This window comes from Pongo abelii, chromosome 21 (genome assembly GCF_028885655.2).
Source record: "Pongo abelii isolate AG06213 chromosome 21, NHGRI_mPonAbe1-v2.0_pri, whole genome shotgun sequence".
Taxonomy (NCBI): domain Eukaryota; kingdom Metazoa; phylum Chordata; class Mammalia; order Primates; family Hominidae; genus Pongo; species Pongo abelii.
Genome location: NC_072006.2, coordinates 8398073 through 8420683, shown reverse-complemented (window position 1 = coordinate 8420683; position 22611 = coordinate 8398073). Strand labels below are relative to the sequence as shown.

The 22611-nt window shown below is 39.7% G+C and overlaps 1 protein-coding gene across 6 annotated transcripts in view; it reads right to left on the bottom strand.

Annotated features, from left to right (window-relative positions):
- Nucleotides 1-22611, bottom strand: part of NDUFAF5 (NADH:ubiquinone oxidoreductase complex assembly factor 5) — a 34493-nt gene that overhangs the window by 8490 nt on the left and 3392 nt on the right. For 5 of the 6 annotated variants that reach the window (XR_008516786.2, XR_010138701.1, XR_008516785.2 and 2 more), the window contains 6 exon segments: nucleotides 22297-22360; nucleotides 17723-17770; nucleotides 16022-16125; nucleotides 12170-12209; nucleotides 9008-9205; nucleotides 1824-1884 (listed from right to left, as the gene is read on the bottom strand). Coding sequence is in view for 3 of the 6 variants with exons in the window: in NM_001131975.1 (NP_001125447.1) it covers nucleotides 1824-1884; nucleotides 9008-9205; nucleotides 12170-12209; nucleotides 16022-16125; nucleotides 17723-17770; nucleotides 22297-22360 (515 nt within the window). In the remaining 3 variants the exon portion in view is untranslated. 6 annotated transcript variants of the gene reach the window in all.

Here is a 22611-nt window from a genome sequence, read left to right as displayed (position 1 = left end):
CAATTATCTTTTCTCTCTCTTCTAGAGTCACCTCTTCTAGGAAAGCACTTAGATTCTTCTAGTCAGCAGTTAAATAAATTCAAGTCTTAGAAAAAAAAAAAAAAACACCTAATCTCAACTTCTATTCCTCTCCTCTTTTCTGACACCTGTAACCTTTCCAACCTTCACCTCTTCTTCACCACCAGACTTCTTGAAAGAACAGCACATATCTGCTATCTCCAGTTTCTCACTTTCCACTTACTCCTCAACCTACTCCCCGCCTTCTACTCTCCTCACTCCAACAAAAGAGCTCTCACCAGGGTCCCCAATAACCGTCTTGTTCCTAAATCTAGTGGACTTCCTTTTCAGTTCATAGTTTGCTTTTAATGCTGCTAAGTGCTCTCTTTGTTTTGAAACACTCTTTCTTTCCTTTGGTTCAGGCAATTCTACACTTTTCTGGTGTTTTTCCAGAACACCTTGCTGGCTACTCCTTCTCAGTCTCCTTGTAGGCCCAGACATCATCTACCCACCTGTTAAAGCCTCAGTACCAAGCCACTTTGTCTGCTCACTCCATGTTCTTATCCTAGGCAAATGCTTTGAATGCCACCTATTCACAACTGACTCCCAACCTTTTAACCAAGCCAGTAGCTTCCTCTGAGCTACCTACCCACATACTCAACTGCCTACTTGACATAACCTCTTAGGTATTTCAAAAGCACTTCAAACCCAATGTATCCAAATGTAAACTCAAGGGCTGTACCTGCCCACACCTGGTATTCTTCTATTGTTTCCTCTATTAATGAAGGACACCACCTCTCTATGTGAGCTAGAAACTCAGCAATTAAGCTTCAAATGTCTTTCTCCTTCATCTGCCCACATCCAATCCACCAGCAGGAACTGCAAAATTTACCTCCTAAACATCTCTGGGCTGAATCTGCTTCTCTTCATCTCCATTGCCACCACCTTAGTACAAACTACCATCATCTCTCAGCAAGCTTTACTGAAATTAATCTCGTGACTAGTTTATCTGCCAATCTACTCCTTTCAAAATCCAAGTCTGATACTGTTACCTCTCTAAGATGCCTCAAGGGGCATTTTAAGATAAGGGCAAACAATTTTAACAAGGCCTATAAAGTACTTCTGCATTTGATCTGTGACTCATGTTGACGCACCAAGGTCATCACTTAACTCTCTCCTTCTAACTCCCTGAACACCAGCCAAAATGCCCTTCTTTCAGTTCTTGCTATGTTCATTCTCACAGGAGGGCCTTTGCGTATGCTGTTCTCCTTGCCTCAGATTCACTTGCCTACTCTGTCTACCTAGCTAATTCATCTCCATTTTTTTAGAGCACAGCTCAATTGCTACTTCCTCAGATAAGACTTCTTTTTGAGTCTCCCACACTGGGACATTTCCCCCTGACAAAACTCTACTTCTAAACCAACCCAACTACTTTCCTTCTTGAGCCTGTATCTCAGCTGCCAAGCATGGCTGAAGGAAGTCACCAATGTGTTCTATCATCCTCAAGTGCACCCTTCAAAAAAAAAGTCCCGCCATCTTTTTACAAACAGCCATAGCCCTATATGCCTCTACTTCATAGGACTGACCACAATTCTAATTTAACACTTATCTCTGTGACAGCTGCCTGGTGCCTGCCTCCTCCATTTTATATCAGAAGCTCCATGAAGACAGTCTGCTTTCTCCTCAACAATGGATCCCTAGTGCTTTGCCCAGTGCCTGCCAAAGAGCTGGCTCTCAAAATGTTTCTCTCAAATGGAGTCTAAAAATTCTTTTTTTTTTGGCCTACCTTTCCCAATGGAGTCTAAAAATTCTTTAAAGTGCCTTACCTTGTAAATCTTCCATCAATTCAAACATTCCAGGATAGTTAACTTGAATTTCATCAGTGTCCTATTTAAAAAGAAAAAGAAATATTCATTTGACATTCATGATACAAAATTCCAGATTTAAAAAGAGGCCACAGAGATTACCCAGACCAATCTCCCATGCTAAGCAAAAAATATTTACAATATTTTCATAGATGTTATCTGGCTTATGTTTGATTTATGAAAGTCTCTAATTGCTGATTAAATATCCTCCATTGTGAGAGAAATCATCCTAAAACTCCGTTATTGGTTCTAGTTCTCTCCTTGGGAACCACACAGAATAAGAGTATTCTGTACCCTATAAACCATCGCCCTCTCCTCCAAGTCTTTGAAAAACCTTCAGGACACAAAAATCTGTAGATCCTTACATGTTCTGACTACATGTCCCTGGATAGTGTCAATATCAACCTTTCTTAAAATGGGGCACCTAGAATCAAAATATTTCATTCTACATCTAGTAATGCAGCCAATAGGCTTGTTTAGGAAATGAGCACATTGCTGATACATGTGGAGTTTGTTTCTCAAATGAACAATTGGGTAATGACTTCCTCTTCTTTTTGAAGCTTGATACAAGACTTTACTGTTGGTACAGTGGCAGAGACCACTGATGTTCTCCAAATATCCAGGTGCTCCTTGACACTTCCCAATCTCAAACACATATTTCTTTTGGCCAAAGAAAGGAGGGGCAAGACAGTTAAGAGCTACAGCCTTTTCTAGGCCATCTCTTTTGCTGTGGTGATCTTATAGAACACAGGGCCAGATGGACAGCTACAAGATGGAGATGGGCTGTCCCACCAGCATGCAGCTGTGATGTGATAAAATTTTATTGTTAGGCACTAAAAGTAGGGGTTTGTCCTTATTGGAAACCAGCCTAAAATAAATCTTTTTTTTTTTTTTAAGACAGATTCTTGCTGTGTTGCCCAGGCTGGAGTGCAGTGGTGTGATCTCCGCTCATTGCAGCCTCTGCCTCCTGGGCTCAAGTGATTCTTGTGCCTCAGCCTCCCGAGTAGCTGGGATTACAGGCGCCCGCCACCGTGCCCAGCTAATATTTTTTTTTTGTATTTTTAGTAGAGACGGGCTTTCACTGTGTTAGCCAGGCTGGTCTCGATCTCCTGACCTCGTGATCCACCAGCCTCAGCCTCCCAAAGTGCTGGGATTCCAAGCATGGGCCATGGCGCCTGGCTGGAAACTAGCCTAAAATAAATCTAAATATCATTAATAGAAGACTGGTTAAACAAATTAAAGAATATGTATTCTATAAAATACTGTACAGTTCTCAAAAAATAAGGTAGATACATGTCTGTAGGAAAAAAATCTCCGAGATATGTTATTGACTGGAAAAAAAAAAAAAAGCAAAAGAGTGCATGTAATATTACATAAGTAAGTTTAAATGACATAAGTGTATTCTATGGGTCTATGAAAAAAAATTGATCTGAAATGATGTCTAAGACACAGCTAACAATCTTTGGGGAAATGGACCAGGGTTTGAGAAGTCAGAGGAGGGACAGGCCGAGGCAGGCAGATCATGAGGTCAGGAGATCGAGACCATTCTGGCTAACATGTTGAAACCCCATCTCTACTAAAAATACAAAAAATTAACCAGGCGTGGTGGTTGGCACCTGTAGTCCCAGCTACTCAGGAGCCTGAGGCAGCATAATTGCTTGAACCCGGGAGGCAGAGGTTGCAGTGAGCCGAGATCATGCCACGGCACTCCAACCTGGGCGAAAGAGTGAGACTCCATCTCAAAAAAAAAATAAAAATAAAAAATAGCTGGGTGTGATGGCACACGCCTGTGGTCCCAGCTATTTGGGAGGCAGAGGCATGAGAATCCCTTGAACCTGGGAGGCAGAGGTTGCCGTAAGCAGAGATCTCGCCACTGCACTCTAGCCTGGGCAACAGAGGGAGAAGTCAGGAGGAGGAGACTTCGTTTCACTTTATACCCCACTGTATCATTCTCTCTATATTTACATTATTCTTCTTTTAAAAAACATATACATGTATCAGGTTGTGTATGCTTTTTAATGAGACCTCTAGGTAGTGAGACCATGAACATTCATCATCCATATACTTTTCCATATTAACAAGCTCTTTTTAAGAGGAGATCCTAAGATTAAAAACAAAATTCTTTCCAGGCTGTTATCTAGCCATTAAGCAATATCCTTTGAAAACAATTCTTCAGTGAAACCAACTAAAAGCACTATCTCCACCTCAATCAAAAGAATGCCACAACAGCTTTGTTGAAGGCCTTATTTAAATTAAAAGGGGACCATATCTGCACCATTTTTTTTTTTATTTTTGAGACGGAGTCTCACTTTGCCACCCAGCGCCCAGGCTGGAGTGCAGTGGTGCGATCTCGGCTCACAGCAACCTGCCTCCCAGGTTCAAGCTATTCTCCTGCCTCAGCCTCCCAAGTAGCTGGGACTACAGGCACGTGCCACCACGTCCAGCTAATTTTTTTGTATTTTCAGTAGAGATGGGGTTTCACTGTGTTAGTCAAGATGGTCTTGATCTCCTGACCTCGTGATCTGCCTGCTTCGGCCTCCCAAAGTGTTAGGATTAGAGGCGTGAGCCGCCGTGCCAGGCCTTGCACCATTCTCTTAAAGTACTAGTCTGGTAGTTCAATTCTAAAAAGGAAATCAGCTTTACTTAGAATGCTCATTCTCTGAAAATAATTCATTAAGATGAAAATACAACATTAAGACGTAAATACAACGATATGATACTAATTTGACTTGATTTCACTTTAAAAATAAAAATCCATTGTAGTGTAAAAGTAATATATCTAATGTATGCAACATAAACCTGTATAGCTGATTATACAAAAGCTTTTTTGGATGGGAATTTTTAGAAAATGAATTAGAACACATATTATTATTTTTTTTTTGGAGACAGGATCTTGCTCTGTCACACAGGCTGGAGTGCAGTGGTGAGATCATGGCTCACTGCAGCCTCAATGTCCCAGGCTCAATCCTTCCACCTCAGCCTCCCGAGTAGCTGGGACTACAGGCAGGCCCAGCTAATTAAAAAATTTTTTTTTGTAGAGACGGGGTCTCCCTATGTTGCCCAGGCTGGTCTTGAAATCCCAGGCTGAGGTGATTCTCTGACCTAGGCCTCCCAAAGTGCTGAGATTATGGGAGTGAACAACTGTGCCTGGCCAGGACACAATATTAATACAGCACTTCAGAAACAAAACTGTATGCATGCCTCACAGGATAAATGTAATGATTCAAGAAGACATTCTTATAACTTTTTTATTAAATCAGCAACTCTAATTGTATAAACTAAAGAAGATTCTATACCAATATTTTTATATTATATTAAAGTATGAGTCATTAGGCTCATTTTTAGAGAATATGGATAGTATTCTGAATTATATTTCCCAATTAATAGAAATGTAGGCTTTTAAACATTTTAACATCTGGTTAAACATTTTTAGTAGAAATCTTTCTAAAACTCATTCTTTATAACCACAGAAAACCATGTATAGTTCACATAATTTAACTTTCTTCTGGTGATTAGCAGAAATCCCATTTTTTTTCCTAATGGGCAATAACTTTTGAGTCCTGTAATATTGCTGACTAACCTGTATGACCTCATATAAATTTTTTAACATCACCTCATGAAAATGTGCACCAGACGTCTCCACACCATCCCAGCCCTAACACCTCCTATGCTTTTTAGAGGCTTTACATTCCCGGAGATTCTTTTTTCATCTCAATAATAGGTTGGTGACACAGCAATATAGGAGACAATTCTCAAGAGGGTAGACTGTAAAGGAAATTTTTTCCATATTATAAGTAAAATAAATATTATCGAAAAGGCTTTAAATCACTGGTTCCTAATCTATTTTTAGTTATATTAGCTCTCTCAAGATCTGATGAAAACCATGGGTTCTTTCCTCCATTTATGAACACCACCACCACAAATTTTGTGTACAACATCCCAGTATTACTGAACTGTCTAAAGTTTACCAACAGGCCTGCTATAAACCCAAAAACACCACGCAGGGATTTCTGTTTTGTTCACTGCTATATTTGAAGTACCTAGGATAGTGCCGGACACATAGAAGGTACTCAGTAAATGTTTGTTGCAAGACTGAATACATAAATGAATTTGTATAGAAGGATATTCACTGCAGCATTGCTACTACTGGCAAAAAATCAGAACAAACCTAAAGGTCATTCACAGGTAAATAAGTAAAACTGTGGTACATTCAAACTAGGAAATAATATGCGGAAATTAAGAAGGAGTGCAAATATATCCATACCAATTTAGAAAACTATTAACAGTATATTAGAAATATATATACTGTTAATAAAAAAAGTTTCAGAAATGTATGAATACATATGACTGTCTATATATAGTAAAGTAGTTCTTGTTAAAAAAAAGTCTGGAAGGTTACACACTAAACTGCTAATAGTAGCTACCTCTAGGACAGTAGTTCTCCAGGTGTGGTTTGGAAAGTCCTGGGGTCCCTAGGACTTTTTTGGGGATCCACAAAGTCAAAATTATTTTCATAATAATACTAAGATACTATTTGGCTTCTTACCTCTTATTCTACAATGGGTTATTTTAGAGGCAACATGACATGACACATGGTATAGCAAGAGACTTGAATGCAGAAACAGACATGAGAATCTAACTCTGTTACTAAGGTGCACATTAACTGGCAAAAATGTGAAGCAATGTCATTCTTCCCTTTCAATTATTTTTGTTTTAGAAAATATGGTCAGGCACAGCGGCTCACGCCTGTAATCCCAGCACTTTGGGAGGCTGAGGTGGGCGGATCACTTGAGGTCAAGAGTTCGAGATCAGACTGGCCAACATGGTGAAACCCCATCTCTACTAAAAATACAAAAATTAATGGGGCGTGGTGGCATGTGCCTGTAATCCCAGCTGCTCGGGAGGCTGAGGCAGGGGAATCACTTGAACCTGGGAGGCGGAGGTTGTGGTGGCCGAGATGGCACCATTGCACTCCAGCCTGGGTGGCAGAGTAAAATTGTCTCCAAAAAAAAAAAAAAATTAAAAGAAAATATAGTTCTTTTTTATTAAAAAGGGTCATTTATGTTAACAAGTAATAGGTATATTATTGTTAGCTTTAAATGAATACTAAAACAAATTCAGTTTTAATGTCTAATATAGTGAATACTGACAGATGTTAATTCACTATACAAAAGCCCTTTAAAAGTTTCTTAATAATTTTTCAGTGCATAGTGGGGTCCTGAGACCAAAATTTTGAGAACTCCTACTCTCAAGAGAGAGCTAAGCATTTTTAGGATTAAGGGGGAATGATAGATTTTGCTTTATCTGTATAACTTAATAGTTTCAACCAAAATATATTTATGTGTTACTTATACAATTACAAATATAAATACAATGACCCTTCAGTGTACAATTTGCCTGTATTAATAGTGTTTATTTTCATTACAAAGTAGAGCACTTATGTGAAGCAGTTTTCTGCTTTCTAGCTGCGCAACCTCTCAGAATGCAGTTTCGATAGACTCAGGCCATTTAGAAGTTAACAAAAGGTCAACACTTGTCACAGGTGTGACGCCTTAGGGATTCTCTTCCGTTCCCAGCCTAGTCCTCCAGCCTGTTAATTCTTCCCTCCCTGGAGGCTCCTTTCCAACATCAGGGGCCCTGCTTGCCCATGCCCCTTGCTTCTATCAAAACAAGGAAGGATATGTCACAATCTATTTTTGGTCGGTTGATTTCATGAATATATTCACACAAAATCATGCCAAACAGCGATTTTAGTGTTTAAGCTTATCATCTCTAATTATGTAGCAAGATGCTTTCTTCATCAAGAAATTCCTATTTCCACTAATCAGGTTTAGGGATGTTTCTAGGCCTGAGGGGTTCGGAAATTCATAGTAAGTCTACTGGACTGATCTATGAAGACAGTAATGACATCCTTTAGAAAGACTATTAGTGGAGGGAGGAAGAAGAGGGCAATCATTCTCTCCAGATGGCTGTCTCTTGGAAGCCCAGTTCTAGAAAAATGCTACCAGTAGAGTGATGGGGAAAGAGGAAGGCAGGAGCTAATGTAAGCTGAGCATCTACCATGGTCCTGGTACTTCACACCCTTTATCTCTTTAAATACTAATAGCCACCTGAGGTGAGTAACATTTGCTTTTTTTTGTTTGTTTGTTTTTTGAGATGGGAGTTTCACTCTTGTTGCCCAGGCTGGAGTGCAATGGCGTGATCTTAGCTCACTGCAACCTCCACCTCCCAGGTTCAAGCAATTCGCCTGCCTCAGCCTCCCAAGTAGCTGAGATTACAGGCATGCACCACCACGATTCGCTGATTTTTTGTATTTTTAGTAGAGATGAGGTTTCACTACGTTGGCCAAGTTGGTTTCAAACTCCTGATCTCAGATGATCCACTTGCCTCGGCCTCCCAAAGTGCTGGGTTTACAGGCGTGAGCCACCGCACCCAGCCACACATTTGCATTTTTAAAAGAAATAAATGCTCAAAAAGGTAAGTTACTCAAATTTCCCTATCTAGTAAAGAAATAGGGTAAGGATCCAAGTTACTCCTGTTGGAGAACAAAGTCCTATTGTCCTACCCCGTCACTGTACCATGCTGACTTCATGCTTATTACTCACTGACTGCCTATGGGTCTTCTTTCGAGATTTCTCTAGCCCTAATGGAGTACAGCACCCTGTCCTATCTTCTTTAGCCTTGATCTCACCCTAGGCCTTGAGAACACACATTCTCTCATTTCTGCTTCATACGGCACTGTTTAGGGGTAGTTATTGGTGGTAATATTACAGGTTCCCCTACTTATCCCTTTTTCTTCCTATCATCTAGAATACTCTAAGGCCCTTTTTACACCTAATAATGGATTTGAAGATTCTAATGGAGTTGTACGTTTAGAAATTTGTCTTGTTAACTATGATACATTTTTTGAGCTACTTTTTTAGGTAACAAACAGTAAAAAATTATACATTCCTACCTTGTGTCAATTAAGATGTGTTATACAAACTAAACATTGTCAATCAGAGCTTTTCCCTTAAAAAAAGAAAAAAAATGGGAGAGAAAGAGTGCCATGAAACCATGAACACATACAGTTTTCTATCTTTAAAATGAAAAGAAGTTCTTTTTTGAACTGTGTAAGTAATGGGTTAATCAAACTTGATAGTTACCACAGTCAGAGTATTAAAGCCAGCTCTCCCAAGCAGATGTCCCAGGTCATTGACAGCAGTGAAAGGAGAAATGTGTGGAGAAAATCCTCCTTCTCTTTCCGTTTCCGCTAACTGTAAGGAACACCGAAGTTCATAGAGTGTGTCACCTCCAAACATTGCACCGATAAACACTCCATCTGGTTTTAAAATATAATGAATCTGTAATAAATACAAGAAAACAAAATGATTCAAATTTTTACATATATAAATGTTAAAAAATAAATATACAGTGTCTAAATTAACATTTTATGACAGCCATTCTTATTCTGCCAAATTAATAATCACATAATTTAACAAATAACATCTAATGAAACCAACTGTCAGAAAATCATGATGCATAATATACTTGGAAAGACAACTGTACATTCACTAATATTAATGCCTATAAAAATATGTTGTATGTTTTCAAGTTTTCTAATAGGTATATAACTTAGTTTTCTAATCAGAAAAATGCTGAAAGAGAAAAAAAAATTTAATTGGGGTAGGCTGCAAAAATCACAAACCTCCCTGTATCTGTGGCCTCTGAAATGTCGTTTTCTAACAACTTTCATCAAGATAGGGAGTCTATTTCCCCTCCCCTTGAATCTTGGCTGGCCTTGTGACTCACTTTGGCCAAAAGAATGCAGTGGAAGTGACAATGTGCCAGTTCCAAGTCTAGGTCTCAAATGTGTTGCATGCTTCCACCTGCTCTCTTGGAGCCCAGCCCAGCCACAATGTGTGAACAAGCCTGAGCTAGCCTAGTGGAGGAGGAGAGATGTAGAGCAGAGATCAGCCAGCTGTGTGCACCGAGGCCCTCCAAACCAGCTAGCTCCCAGACGATCTGGCAGCTGATCACAGACACATGGATGAGCCAAGCCAGACCCAGATTTCCTAACCAAATCCAGCCCCAACTGCCAACCCACAAAATCATGGGCTACATAGTTGTTGTTTTAAGCCATCAAGTTGGGGTGCCTTATTATGCAGAAAAAGCTACAGAGAAATCTTGATTCACAGCGTTAACCTAGTAACATATTAGTTTTCTTTAAAGAGAAGTAATCAATTTATTTTCCAGCTTTAAAACAAAACCAATTTCTAATTAGTAACTTAAAGAAAATAATGGCCAGAGACAATTCCAGAATCACAGATTTTGCTCACTCTCAGACTACAAGCTGTAACTAGTTTGATTGACTATTCTCAGCAATGAGGTCCATTACAGGAAAAGGTAAATTCTGAAGTAAACCAGAATCCAAATCACAGTAGGCTCTTCTAATAAAAGTACCGTCTTAAATTTATATTTAATATATCATGAAGCAATTAAAAGAAGTATTAAGTAAATAATTTGTAAAAGCTTTGGTTCCTTCCCTTCTTCACCTTTAGTGTTGCTTCCTCCTCTTGTCATCAAACTCTACTAAACCAAATACCTAAGACTTAGTCCTCAGAATTCTGCAGCTCCCCCCTCCCTCAGACGGCTTATCAACTTCCATGATTTCACAATGACCACTTTCCAATCTCTAACTTCAGCTTGGCCATCTTCTCAGAAGTCTAAAGTCATCTTCAACTGCCTGTTCCCTGGACATTTGTCTCTCAGCATACTCGCCATCCCTGCTCCCTCCACCCCTACAAGGAAAACATCTATTTATCAAATCAATTCTCCTTTCCAACTGCCATATTTCTATTGCCATTTTCTATCCCATTTATCTGATCATTAACATTCTTTCCCCTACTAATCCAGACTCAAAAACTTGAAAGTGAGCTTTGCCTCCTCCCTTTGATCTTCAGATCTAATCAGTCACCAGACTGTTGATTCTTTCTTTGTAGAGTCCTAAATACTCTTCCTTTTAACTCCTATTGTTACCACCTAGGTTTAGTTTATCTCATTCTTGGACCACTGAAACAGTCTCCCTTCAATTTAACCAACAGCTCCAGGCATCAGTTTCTTTTTTTTTTTTTTTTTGAGACAGAGTCTCACTCTGTCGCCTAGGCTGGAGTGCAATGGCGTGATCTCAGCTCACTGCAACCTCTGCCTCCCGTGTTCAAGAGAATCTCCTGCCTCAGCCTCCCAAGTAGCTGGGATTACAAGCACCTGCCACATGCCTGGCTAATTTTTGTATTTTTAGTAGAGGTGGGGTTTCACCATGTTGGCCAGGCTGGTCTCGAACTCCTAACCTCAGGTGATCCAACCACCTCAGCCTCTGAAAGTACTGGGATTACAGGCATGAGCCACCACGCCCAGCCCAGGCATCAGTTTCTAATCAGCAAAATAAATATATCTCGCATAGCTATTTAACACAAATATAAAACAGAGCACAGTAATTGGAAAATCATACATGTTCAGATATGGCCATTATTATTTTGCCCACCAGCTTTGTAATGATGTCATTTTCCTCTTCAAAGTGCTCCAGTGGCTCTGAATTGCATAAACTCCAAATTCCTCAACCTGACACTCAAATACTCCTAAATACTGTCCCAATACATCACACCTCACTTCCCAGCACTATATTGGTCCCCTAAACAGGTTTCCTTTTTGTTCCTTAATGCTGATGAGGCTCTTGTGCCTCTCCACCTATCCTGTGATTCTGCCTTCTTAGAATGCCTTCCCAATCCAAACTTTACCTACCCTCTAAGGCCCTGCTCAAGTACTTTCCTCTTGAAGCTTTTCTAGGCCACGTCAAGCCACAGGGATCTTGTTCTCTCCTTTGAACACATACTTTTTACCTGCCTCTCACCTGTCTATTGATAAGTGTCAATCGATAAAAATTTACCTAGCACTCTCTGAGTATAAGGCATGGAGAAAACACAAATATAAATAAGTAGGTTCCTACTCGCAAAAAGTTTATAGGCAACTAAGGGTAAGAAGAAATCTACATAGAGAATGTCTTATGATTTCAATATTATTTTGCACAGTTCCTAAACTTTTCGTAAATATTTAAAACTTTCCTCTACAATTAGATTTCTTAAATTCTCAGGGAAAGGAGAGTTGCCCAATGTACTACTAATATGCCAAATGGCACCAGATGATTTCACCAATTCCTTTCCCAACTGTCAGACCTACAAGTAAATAGTTTGTGAAAATAGAAACATCTGTAGGTTTCTAATAATAAAGAAAATAACACAAGATAGTTGAATGAACATAAGTTTTCTTACCTGTTCAAGTGCTCTAGGAAGGTCATTCACCCAATGCAAACTAAAATATGAGAATACAGATTTGTTTTAGCTTAACTGGCACAATTAATTAGTAAAATTATCACCAGGTTAATGATAAGCCATAAAAAGGTGTTAATTTTGAAGTTTAAAACTGCATATCCAAATCCACTGATTGTTTTCATACAGGTTTTAAAATTATAAATATTCCTAGGGGAAAACCTTCCTTGTGTCACACCAGAAAATTCCCCATGTCAATATATCACTTTGCTTAACTGAAAGAATCTGATATGATTATTTTCTAATTATTCATCGCTGAATTATGTAAAAGTCATTCCTACTTAGGCATTTTATCTAAACAGTGCTATTCTGAGACCTTATTTGCAAAAAGTAGTAAAAATGCTCAAAGAAGCTCATCAGTTAAATCAATTAAGCTACAGAAATATAGTATTATTCTAAGTCAGACTTTCTTAGAAAAAAAATTATCTGCAGATCTAAATTTTTTCAAGGCAAACAGTATAACTCATCAAAAGTTTGATTCTGTGAGTTTTCCAATAATATCCCATTTTTGAAAAAATCAATTTTTAAGACTTTATTTTTAATTATTTTTTGGAGCGGTTTTAGGTTTACAGCAAAATTAAGAGGAAAACCCAGAGATTTTTGTACATACTCCTATTCCCACACATGCACAGCCTCCCCCATTATCAATATCTCCAGAGTGTACATTTGTTACAACTGATGAACCTATACTGATACGTGATTATCCCCCAAGTCCATAGTTTACATTAGGGTTCACTCTTGGTGTTGTATATTCTAAGGGTTTGGACAAATGTATAATGTCATATATCCAATATTATAATAGTATCATAGAGTAGCTTTACTGCCCTAAAAATCCTCTGTGCTCCACCTATTCATCCTTCCCCCGTACAACCCCTGGCAATCACCAATCTTTTTCACTGTCTCCAGAGTTTGCTTTTTCCAGATTGTCACAGTTGGAATTATACACTATGTAGCCTTTTCAGATTAGCTTCTGTCATTCAGTAATACACATTTAAGTTTCCTCCATGTATTTTAATGGCTTGACAGTTTCTTTTTAGTGCTGAATAATATTCTGTTGTTTGGATATAACAAAGTTTATCCATTCACCTAGTGAAGGACATCTTGGCTGCTTCCGAATTTTGGCAATTATGAATAAAGCTACTATAAACATTTGTGTGCAGGTTTTTGCGTGGACATAAGTTTTCATCTCCTTTGGGTAAACACCAAGGAGCATGCAATCACTGGATCGTACGGTAAGAGTATGTTTAGTTTTGTAGGAAACAACCAAACTGTCTTGCAAAGTACCTGTACCACTTTGCATTCCCACCAATAATGAACTCCACATCCTTGCCAGCATTTAGTGTTGTCAGTGTCCTGGATTTTGGCCATTCTAGTAGGTGTGTGGTACATCCATTTTTTAAGGTGATAAAAACAAACAAAAACCAGAGCTGTATACACTGAAACTTAATCTCTTAAATTTTTTCTTTTTTTGAGACAGAGTCTTGCTGTTGCCCAGGCTGGAGTGCAGTGGCACGATCTTGACTCACTGCAACCTCCGCCTCCCAGATTCAAGCAATTCTCATGCCTCAGCCTCTCGAGCAGCTGGAATTACAGGCATGTGCCATGACACCCGGCTAATTTTTGTATTTTTAGTAAAGACAGGGTTTCACCATGTAGCCCAGGTTGGTCTTGAACTCCTGGCCTCAAGTGATCTGCCTGCCTCGGCCTCCCAAAGTGCTGGGATTACAGTCGTGAGCCACCACGCCCGGCCCTTGAATTTTCTTTTGGCTCTACTCTCACCTAGAGTGTAGTCATGTGTGACAGCGACAGTCATATTCTCAGTCTCCTTAGAGTATGGTCACATTTTTCTGGTAGAACTGCCTCCCCTTATGCTGAGTTCCAGGACAGAATTGAATGTCCATTTCAAACCATACTGTGTTAAGCTCATATTTATCTTTCCTAATGCTTTTCGACAAGTATTAGATACTTTAAAAACTAAAGAGCTCATATTATAAACTCTATCGTACTTATGGGAAAACAGAAAGCAACAGAATTAGTCACCTGCAAATAGCAAGCAGATGAGCTAACATAAAAACTCAGGTTCTGACTCCCTGCCCAGGGTTCTTTATAGACCAAGGCTCTGCATATTTTTCATTTCATGACAGAATGTGAGTAGTTTTCTGACTTTGTTCAGCACATCTAAAAAACCAGGGAAGGAATTACACACTCACGAAAGAAAACATCAAGGGTGACCAGCTTTCCCAGAACATAAGACTTTCAGGCCAAAAGTGGCAAAGTCCTGGGCACACCTTGATGACTGGTCACCCTAAAAACAGCTATCAAAAGAGTTGAACTGGACGTGGAGAGCCTGTTGAACTTCTGAAAGAAAATCTATTTGACAGGAGAAATAAGATACCACAAAGATATTTTTTCTCTGTTAGACTGAGTTATTTGAGGACAGGATCCCTAATTCATTTTTGTATTCACCCAAAAATCTGGCTCAGTGCCTTGTATTCCTATAACCTATTTGATATATACTTGCAATACATGTTTGTGTAACATATGTGGAGGAAGATAGTAGAAAACATAAAGGGAAAAGAGTAATCTTGAGAACTACATTCTGGTACAGAATTATTATTTTGAGACAGGGTCTTGCTCTGTCACCCATGCTAGAGTGCAGTGGCATGATCATGGCTCACTGCAGCCTCAACTTCCCAGGCTCAAGTGATCCTCCTGCCTCAGCCTCCCAAGTAGCTGGGACTACAGGCGTGTGCCACCTTGCCCAGCTAATTTTTAAATTTTTTGTAGAGATGGCATTTCATTATGTTGCCCAGGCTGGTCTCTGGGTTCAAGCAATCCTCTTACTGCAGCCTCCCAAAGTGTTGGGATTACTGGCGTGAGCCACTGTACCTGGCCAGAAGAATTAAGGCTAAAGGAAAACTAGCTGTCCTACATTTGCCAGAATGAGTTTATGATTGTTGGGAGCAGGAGTTTGAAAGAGTATATTCTATGCGCTCTGGTGGAGATAATATGATATAGTGCCTCAACTTTTTTTTTCCCCAACTTTCCACAACTTGCTAAACTCATCTGTGATAGAAGGGTTTTCTCCCCAATGTAACTTATTATTTTGGAATTGCTCTAACATCTGAATACAGGAGCCAATATGCTCTTTCAAACTCCTGCTCCCAACAAGAGCAATTCCAAAATATTAAGATGCACTGGGGAGAAAAACCTTCTATCACAGATGAACTTTAGTAAGTTGTGGAAAGTTGGGGGGGAAAAAAAAAAGAAGTTGAGGCACTATATCATATTATCGCTACCAGAGAGCACAGAATATTTCTTTACTAGAGAAATCGCATAGTTTATAAACCAAGATAACTGGTTTGTGGTTTTTAAAAAAGTATTAAGAATGTATTCCATTATCTATATGCTTTACCTTGTCATAGCAAAACATTTTTTTTTTCTTTTTTGAGACAGAGTCTTGCTCAGTCACCCAGGCTGGAGTGTGGTGGCACAATCTCGGCTCACCTCCGCCTCCCGGGTTCAAGCAATTCTCCTGCCTCAGCCTCCCAAGTAGCTGGGATTACAGGCACATGCCACCACGCCCAGCTACCTTTTTGTATTTTTAGTAGAGACAGGGTTTCAACATGTTGGCAAGGCTGGTTTCAAACTCCTGACCTCAAGTGATCTGCCTGCCTCGGCCTCCCAAAGTGCTAGGATTACAGGTGTGAGCCACCGCTCCTGGCCTCATAGCAAAACTTTACGGCATGAATGATCTATTTATAACATACGGTTTTTAAAAAGTGGATTACCAACCTTAAACTGCTAACCACCAGGTCAAATGTATTTTCTCTGAAGGGAAGGAATTCTTCATCAGCTAAAACACTGACAGTAGGTATTTCTGTTTCTAAGGAATTTTTCTAATGGTAAGAAAATAAAAGATCAAAATCACATTTATGTAGAATCTCAATTACTAACACAATCACTGTTTGTTAAATTGAAGTCAATGTTATATTTACTTGGCAGTTTCTACCCCCATTCCCAAAGGTGGCACAGAGAAGGCACCCAAAAAGCATTTCTTAAATGCTTAATATCAGCCAGAAAAAATGGCTAACTAGTTGAAACAACATAAACAGGATACCAACCTCACACCAAAACAAATCTCAGAAAGCTAGAAGTTTGGCTGGGCGTGGTGGCTCACACCTATAATCCCAGCACTTTGGGATGCCAAGGCGGGCAGGTCACTGAAAGTCAGGAGTTCGAGACCAGCCTGGCCAACATGGTGAAACCACGTCTCTACTAAAAATACAAAAATTAGCTGGACGTGGTGGCACACACCTGTAATCTCAGCTACTCGGGAGGCTGAGGCAGGAGAATTGCTTGAACCCGGGAGGCGGAGGTTGCAGTGAGCTGAGATCGCACCACTACACTCCAGCCTGGACAACAGTACAAGACTGTCTCAGGAAAAAAAAAAAAGAAGTCTGAAAGTTTTAGTGAAACAACTGAAGTACTAGATGAAAATGGGGTGGACTGGACATTTTACCCTTAGATGAAAAAGCCTAGGTAAACATAATTCAAAAGCCAGAAACTGTAAAGGAAAAGACTGATATATTTGATGATAAACTAATTAAAAACTTCTATTAATACAAATCAATAAACAATGTAAACAACTGAGGAAAATATTTACAACACATACAATGAAGGATTAATATCCCTAAAAACCAAGCTCTTACAAATCACCTAGAATAAAAACACATGATAGCTAAAGAGGACAAGGTGCAGGCATGTCACAAAATTATTTACAAAATTCACAAGAAATACCAATAGTCAAAAGATATCAGCAGCTGTCAGACTGACCCAGATGAAAAGGCTGGCCCAGCGTTGCCAAAGCGAAGTAGTAAAAAGTATCTTCGTCATTGTTCAGTCTTTCTAAGGGCAGTCTGAAGATGTATGTCAAAAAATTTTTAAATGAACATCAAAATGAATCCATAAATTCCGCTACCAGGAATTTATACCCAGAGAAAAAATAAATCAAACATACAATGTGGCTTCACATAAGGATTTTCACTGCAGTGTTGGTTATTGAGAAACTAGAAATGTAACTGCCCTTCAATAGAAAGTTTAGCTAAATAAACTATGGAGTATTCATATATTAGAATACCATGTAGCCATTTAAAAAGATGATATACGACACACATATGTATAAATTCACTGACAAAAAAAATGATGTGCTGTAAATAACATGGAATATTAGTATAGTAATGTTCATACACAGCTGTGTGTTGTCGGGGCGGGGACAGTTATATGTCTGCAAATGTGGAGACCAAGTGCCACCAATGGTTGCTTCTGAATGGTAGGACTAGGGGTGATTTTTCCTTTGTTCTTGATATTTCCTGTATTAGTTCCTTTTCTTGTGTCAGAAAAGAAAGCTAGTTTGAAGGAAATAAAAATAAAGAAATAAAATACGAGAAAACACATCACAAGATTAGAAACCAACAGTATTAAAAAGCTACCTACCAAAGCATTTTCTGCAATGTCGGCTTGGAAAAACTTTCCAATAGTTTCCTGCAATGCAATAACTAAAGCTGAAACAAACAAATCCAGTCACAAACAATTGCTGACATTTCTAAAGGTAAAAGTGTTAATTACATTTTAATTTTCAGCTTTGTAAAGGTATTTTTCTGCATAAAACCAGTATGGTACACAAATACTTTTAATAACACATATCCTTTACTATATTTAACTATATGTAATAAAACAGAGAACATGAGTATGCGTACTCAACATTCTGAATTTACTACACTGGGTAAGGGCTTCCGTGTTAACTTTTCCATGGCATAACATGCTAAGAGCTAATTTCCCCACTCCTGTGCCACAAAGGACCTGCAATGGGTTTCCCGCCTTTTAGTTGTTCATCCAAAGAGTTTACAGAGTAAAGAAAGACTTACAGATAGAGGCTTAGGGTTCCATTTTCCCTGTTTCGCCTACCCTCTCTCCCTTCCAAAAGGAAAGGAGACTTGTGGTATTTCTGCACCAGAAAAACACTTTCTTTCCCCCTCAGCCCTCTTTTCTCCAGGATCCTGCTCTCTCCATCTCCATCTCTATCAATCTTTAGTCTCTGTCTTCTGTGTCTCCTTCCTTCACCTTACAACAGGCACACGCTTTCCAATTACAAAAAATCTCCTCCCCCTAGGCACCTTCTGGCTGTTTGGTTTATAATCCACAACTCTACTTCTTCCTAGATTCTTTCTCCCCATTCTGGGTATCTCTTTGCTTTTACTGCTCTGCTAACACTATCTGCAGTCTGTGCTCACTGCTCTCAGTCCTGCTTCACCTGACCTCTTTGAAGCACAGCATTGTCAACAGCCTACTAGAAGCTTCTTCAGAACCTTCTACTCTGGCTGCCCTCCTCTATTAGAGAAGCCAATCCTTTTTTTTACTTTACCCACACCCACTTCCCTGCCCGAAACTTGGAAAGATTTCATGCTACCAACATGATGCTGCTAAATACGGAGCTGGGAAGAGAGTGCTCAATGGCTCTCATGAGCCGGCTCCAGCACACTCCTGTGAGGGGTGAAGAATTAGATCGACAGGATTATCTATCCCTGTCTCTCACTTGAAAATGTGAACTAAGAGACTTTGAGATAATAGCAGAGGTCCCTGGAGATGGAAGAACATTTAGACTTCAGGGTACAGGCAATGGTGTGCTGGCTCTTGGTCGGGGACTGCTTTGTAGCATTTGCCAACTTCCATGGTATAAATATTCCCACCAGGGCTGATGTCAAGCTATCAATATGATGTCACAGAACAGAGGTTGGGAAGAGATGCTAACAATTGGCTCTCACAGGCTGGCCTAAGCTAGCTTCAGCTCACCACTGGGTGTAGCATATTCATATGGGGCCACACACACTGATGAACACTACTACCGATAGACTACAGGGAGTAAAAAGAATGAAGGCAACCAGACAGCATTCATGTATTACCAGAGTGCATGTGAACAGGAGGAATGTTGTTATAGTGTTTCAAAGTTCCCATCTCTTGTGAGGCCTGGCTCTATTTCTGGATCCCTGAGTTACATAAGAGCCTCTCTGTAACAAATGTCTCTGTGTTTAAACTGGCTTCAGTGCATTTTTGCTTCCAACAATCAAAAGATACCTTACTAAGACACTTTCCATCTTACTATTCCTGGCATCTTTATTGGCTCTTCCTCTTTCTCCCAACCCTAAGTACAATTGCAGAAGGTTCTTTTCTATATTCTTGCCTCAGAGAGTTTACCTATTTCTATGGCTTCAGCTGTCACTTCTGAAAGGGACTTCCAAATAAGAACTATAGCCTCCTTTGACAGGTTTACTGTGCCTCATTTAATCCTCTTACCAACCTTTTGAGATGGGTATTATTGATCATATTTTATAGAAACTGAGGTCTGGAGCAATTGATTGGCCCAAGGTCCGAGTATACACAGACAGTGTCAGAGCCGAAGTTCGAAGCCCTGACTTCAAGTCAATGCTCTTAACCTCAATACCCCAATTCCATTTCCACATTTCCAACTACCTGCCAGCTATTTATACTAACATATTCCACTGCCATCTCAAACTCAACATTTCTAAAACAGGAATGATCCCGTGCTCCTTGCCACATCACATCCCCTGAATTTTCCAGTCACAAAAGGCATAACTTTAACTCTAAAGTTATCTTGCAATAGTCATTTAATAAATCTTCATTGTCATTTAGGTACTAAGATTTAGTAGTGATCAAAAATGAGCAAATCCAGTAAGAGAAGAAAGACACCAAATAAACATACATCAGGAGCTCGTAAGTGCTATGGAAGCAAATAAAGCAACTAGTCAGCAGAGAGCAGGGGCACTATTTTCTAAAGCAGTCACGGGAGGAATCTTTGATGAGGTCAGCTGAGTTAAGATCTGACAGGTGAGCAAGTAAGACACACAGATATCTTGGGGAAGAGCATAGAGCAATGCTCTGGCCTGTTTGAGAGACTGCAAGGAGGCCAGGGTTGCTGAAAAGTTGAGAGTGAAAGGAAGAAGATGGAATCAGAGACATGATAAAAAACCAGAATCCTGAGGGTCTTATAGATTAGGACTCTGGATTACTACTAAATTAGATGACAAACAGTTCTGAGCAGAGGACTGACAATGATTTGATTTGTGTTTTACGAGGATTACTTTGCCATGACAACAGTCAGGGACAAAGGTAGAAGCGGGGAGACCAATAGGAGGCTACTGCAATAATCTAGGCAAGGGGTGATGGTAGCTGAACAGCATGGTGATGGGGAAGGTGGCAAGAAGAGATAAGAGTTTGGTTATATTTTGAAATGCAAATAAAAGCTGCTGACGGATTAGATGTGGGAAACAAGGATATAAGAGGAATCAGTAAAAATGTTTTTTGGCCTGAGTAACTAAAAGAATAGATAAGCTCTGCCTACCATATCTGATCAGTCATCAAGTTATGTTGATGCTTCCAGGTCTCTCTCATACATCCCATCATTTATATGTGCTGGCTCTGCATGGGTGGCAGGCCTTTATTTCTCAAGCCTGCAATGCCTTTAACACAGCCTTCTAATGGGTTTCTCTATCCTTTCTCTTCTTCAATCTTTCTCGAATGCCATCCCCAGATTAATCTTCCTTAAACATCACTATATCACACCCTACAGCATTCTACCTCTGTCCCTTTCCTCCTGCCATGCTCTGATTTCCAATGCAAGGAACCACCAACTCAAATTCTTTCAAATCCCAGGTCAGATTCTGTGCCCCCTGAGAAGCCTTGACCACATAAACTCCTACTGATTTTTTCTTTTCCCTTAATTCCCGTTGCACTTTAATGACTGCGCCACTTCTATGGCATTTACTATGACCAATAATAGTGTTTTAGGAGCCTCACCACTCCCTTCCTCACCCTGGCCCAAGTCGATGTTTTTATTTAAGCAGATTTTATGTAGAAATTCCACTTTATGAGGCCGGGCGCGGTGGCTCACGCCTGTCATCCCAGCACTTTGGGAGGCGGGCAGACCACAAGGTCAGGAAATCGAGACCATCCTGGCTAACACGGTGAAACCCCGTCTCTACTAAAAATACAAAAAATTAGCCGGGCGTGGTGACGGGCGCCTGTAGTCCCAGCTACTCGGGAGGCTGAGGCAGGAGAATGGCGTGAACCTGGGAGGCGGAGCTTGCAGTGAGCCGAGATTGTGCCACTGCACTCCAGCCTGTACAACACAGGGAGCCTCTGTCTCAAAAAAAAGAAATTCCACTTTATGGCCGGGCACAGTAGCTCAAGCCTGTCATCCCAGCACTTTGGGAGGCCGAGGCAGGTGGATCACCTGAGGGCAGGAGTTCAAGACTGGCCCTGCCAACATGGTGAAACCCCATCTCTACCAAAAATACAAAAATTAGCCAGGCATAGTGGTGCACCCCCGCAATCTCAGCTACTTGGGAGGCTGCGGCAGGAGAATCATTTGAACCTGGGAGGCAGAGGTTGCAGTGAGCCGAGATCATGCCACAGTACTCCAGCCTGGGCAACAGAGTGAGACTCCACCTCAGAAAAAAAAAGAAATTCCACGTTCATCTTTGTGTCCAGCACAATATCGTATACATAGGAGCTAAAAGAATAAATTAATGTCTTTATGGTCTGAATTATAAAGTGCAAAATACAATGTTATAAGCATTAATAAAGCTACTTATATTTAATGATACAGAAAGATTTCTAGTCAACTGATAAAATTAATATTTTTCTAGCTAAAAGTTAGTCACATTTTCTGTATGAATGCCAATCTGATTTTTATGGTAATTATAAAAAACATGAACAAAGTGGGAACAAAGAGAAATATATCTTCTATAGATTCAAATAAATTATCGGTAGAAACATAATATATAATGGATTCAGAGAAAAACTCTTTAAGAAAAAAATTCTAAAGAAGGGAGAAAACCACCATTGATTCTACCACTTAAAAAAAAAACAAATTAACAATTCTGATATAATTAAAATCTAAATATGTTGCAAGCTAAACTGATTAGGAAAGTCTTTCTTTAAAATTAGCCAATGTTACTTTTCAAGTAAATTAAGTCATTGAATAAATATACCTTATTCAAATATTGTGCAATGTAACCTCTTCCACAACCAAGATCCAAAGCAAGGGGGAAATTTCTAAAAAAAAAAAAAGACACAGAGGTTATTATGCTCTGTCCATAACACAGTCTATAAATTAAGAATTATTTTTTGTTAAGTAAAATCATTTCAGTAAACACAACTTCCAGAAGGTTACATCATCTGCCTTTTCGGCCTCACCTTACAAGCTGTATATACTAGAGCCTACAGTACAAGGCAAGTCTGTCTGCTAGCTATTCACAGGACCTCATGATGAGCCAGCTTTCCACCAGGTGGCTCCATGATGTGGA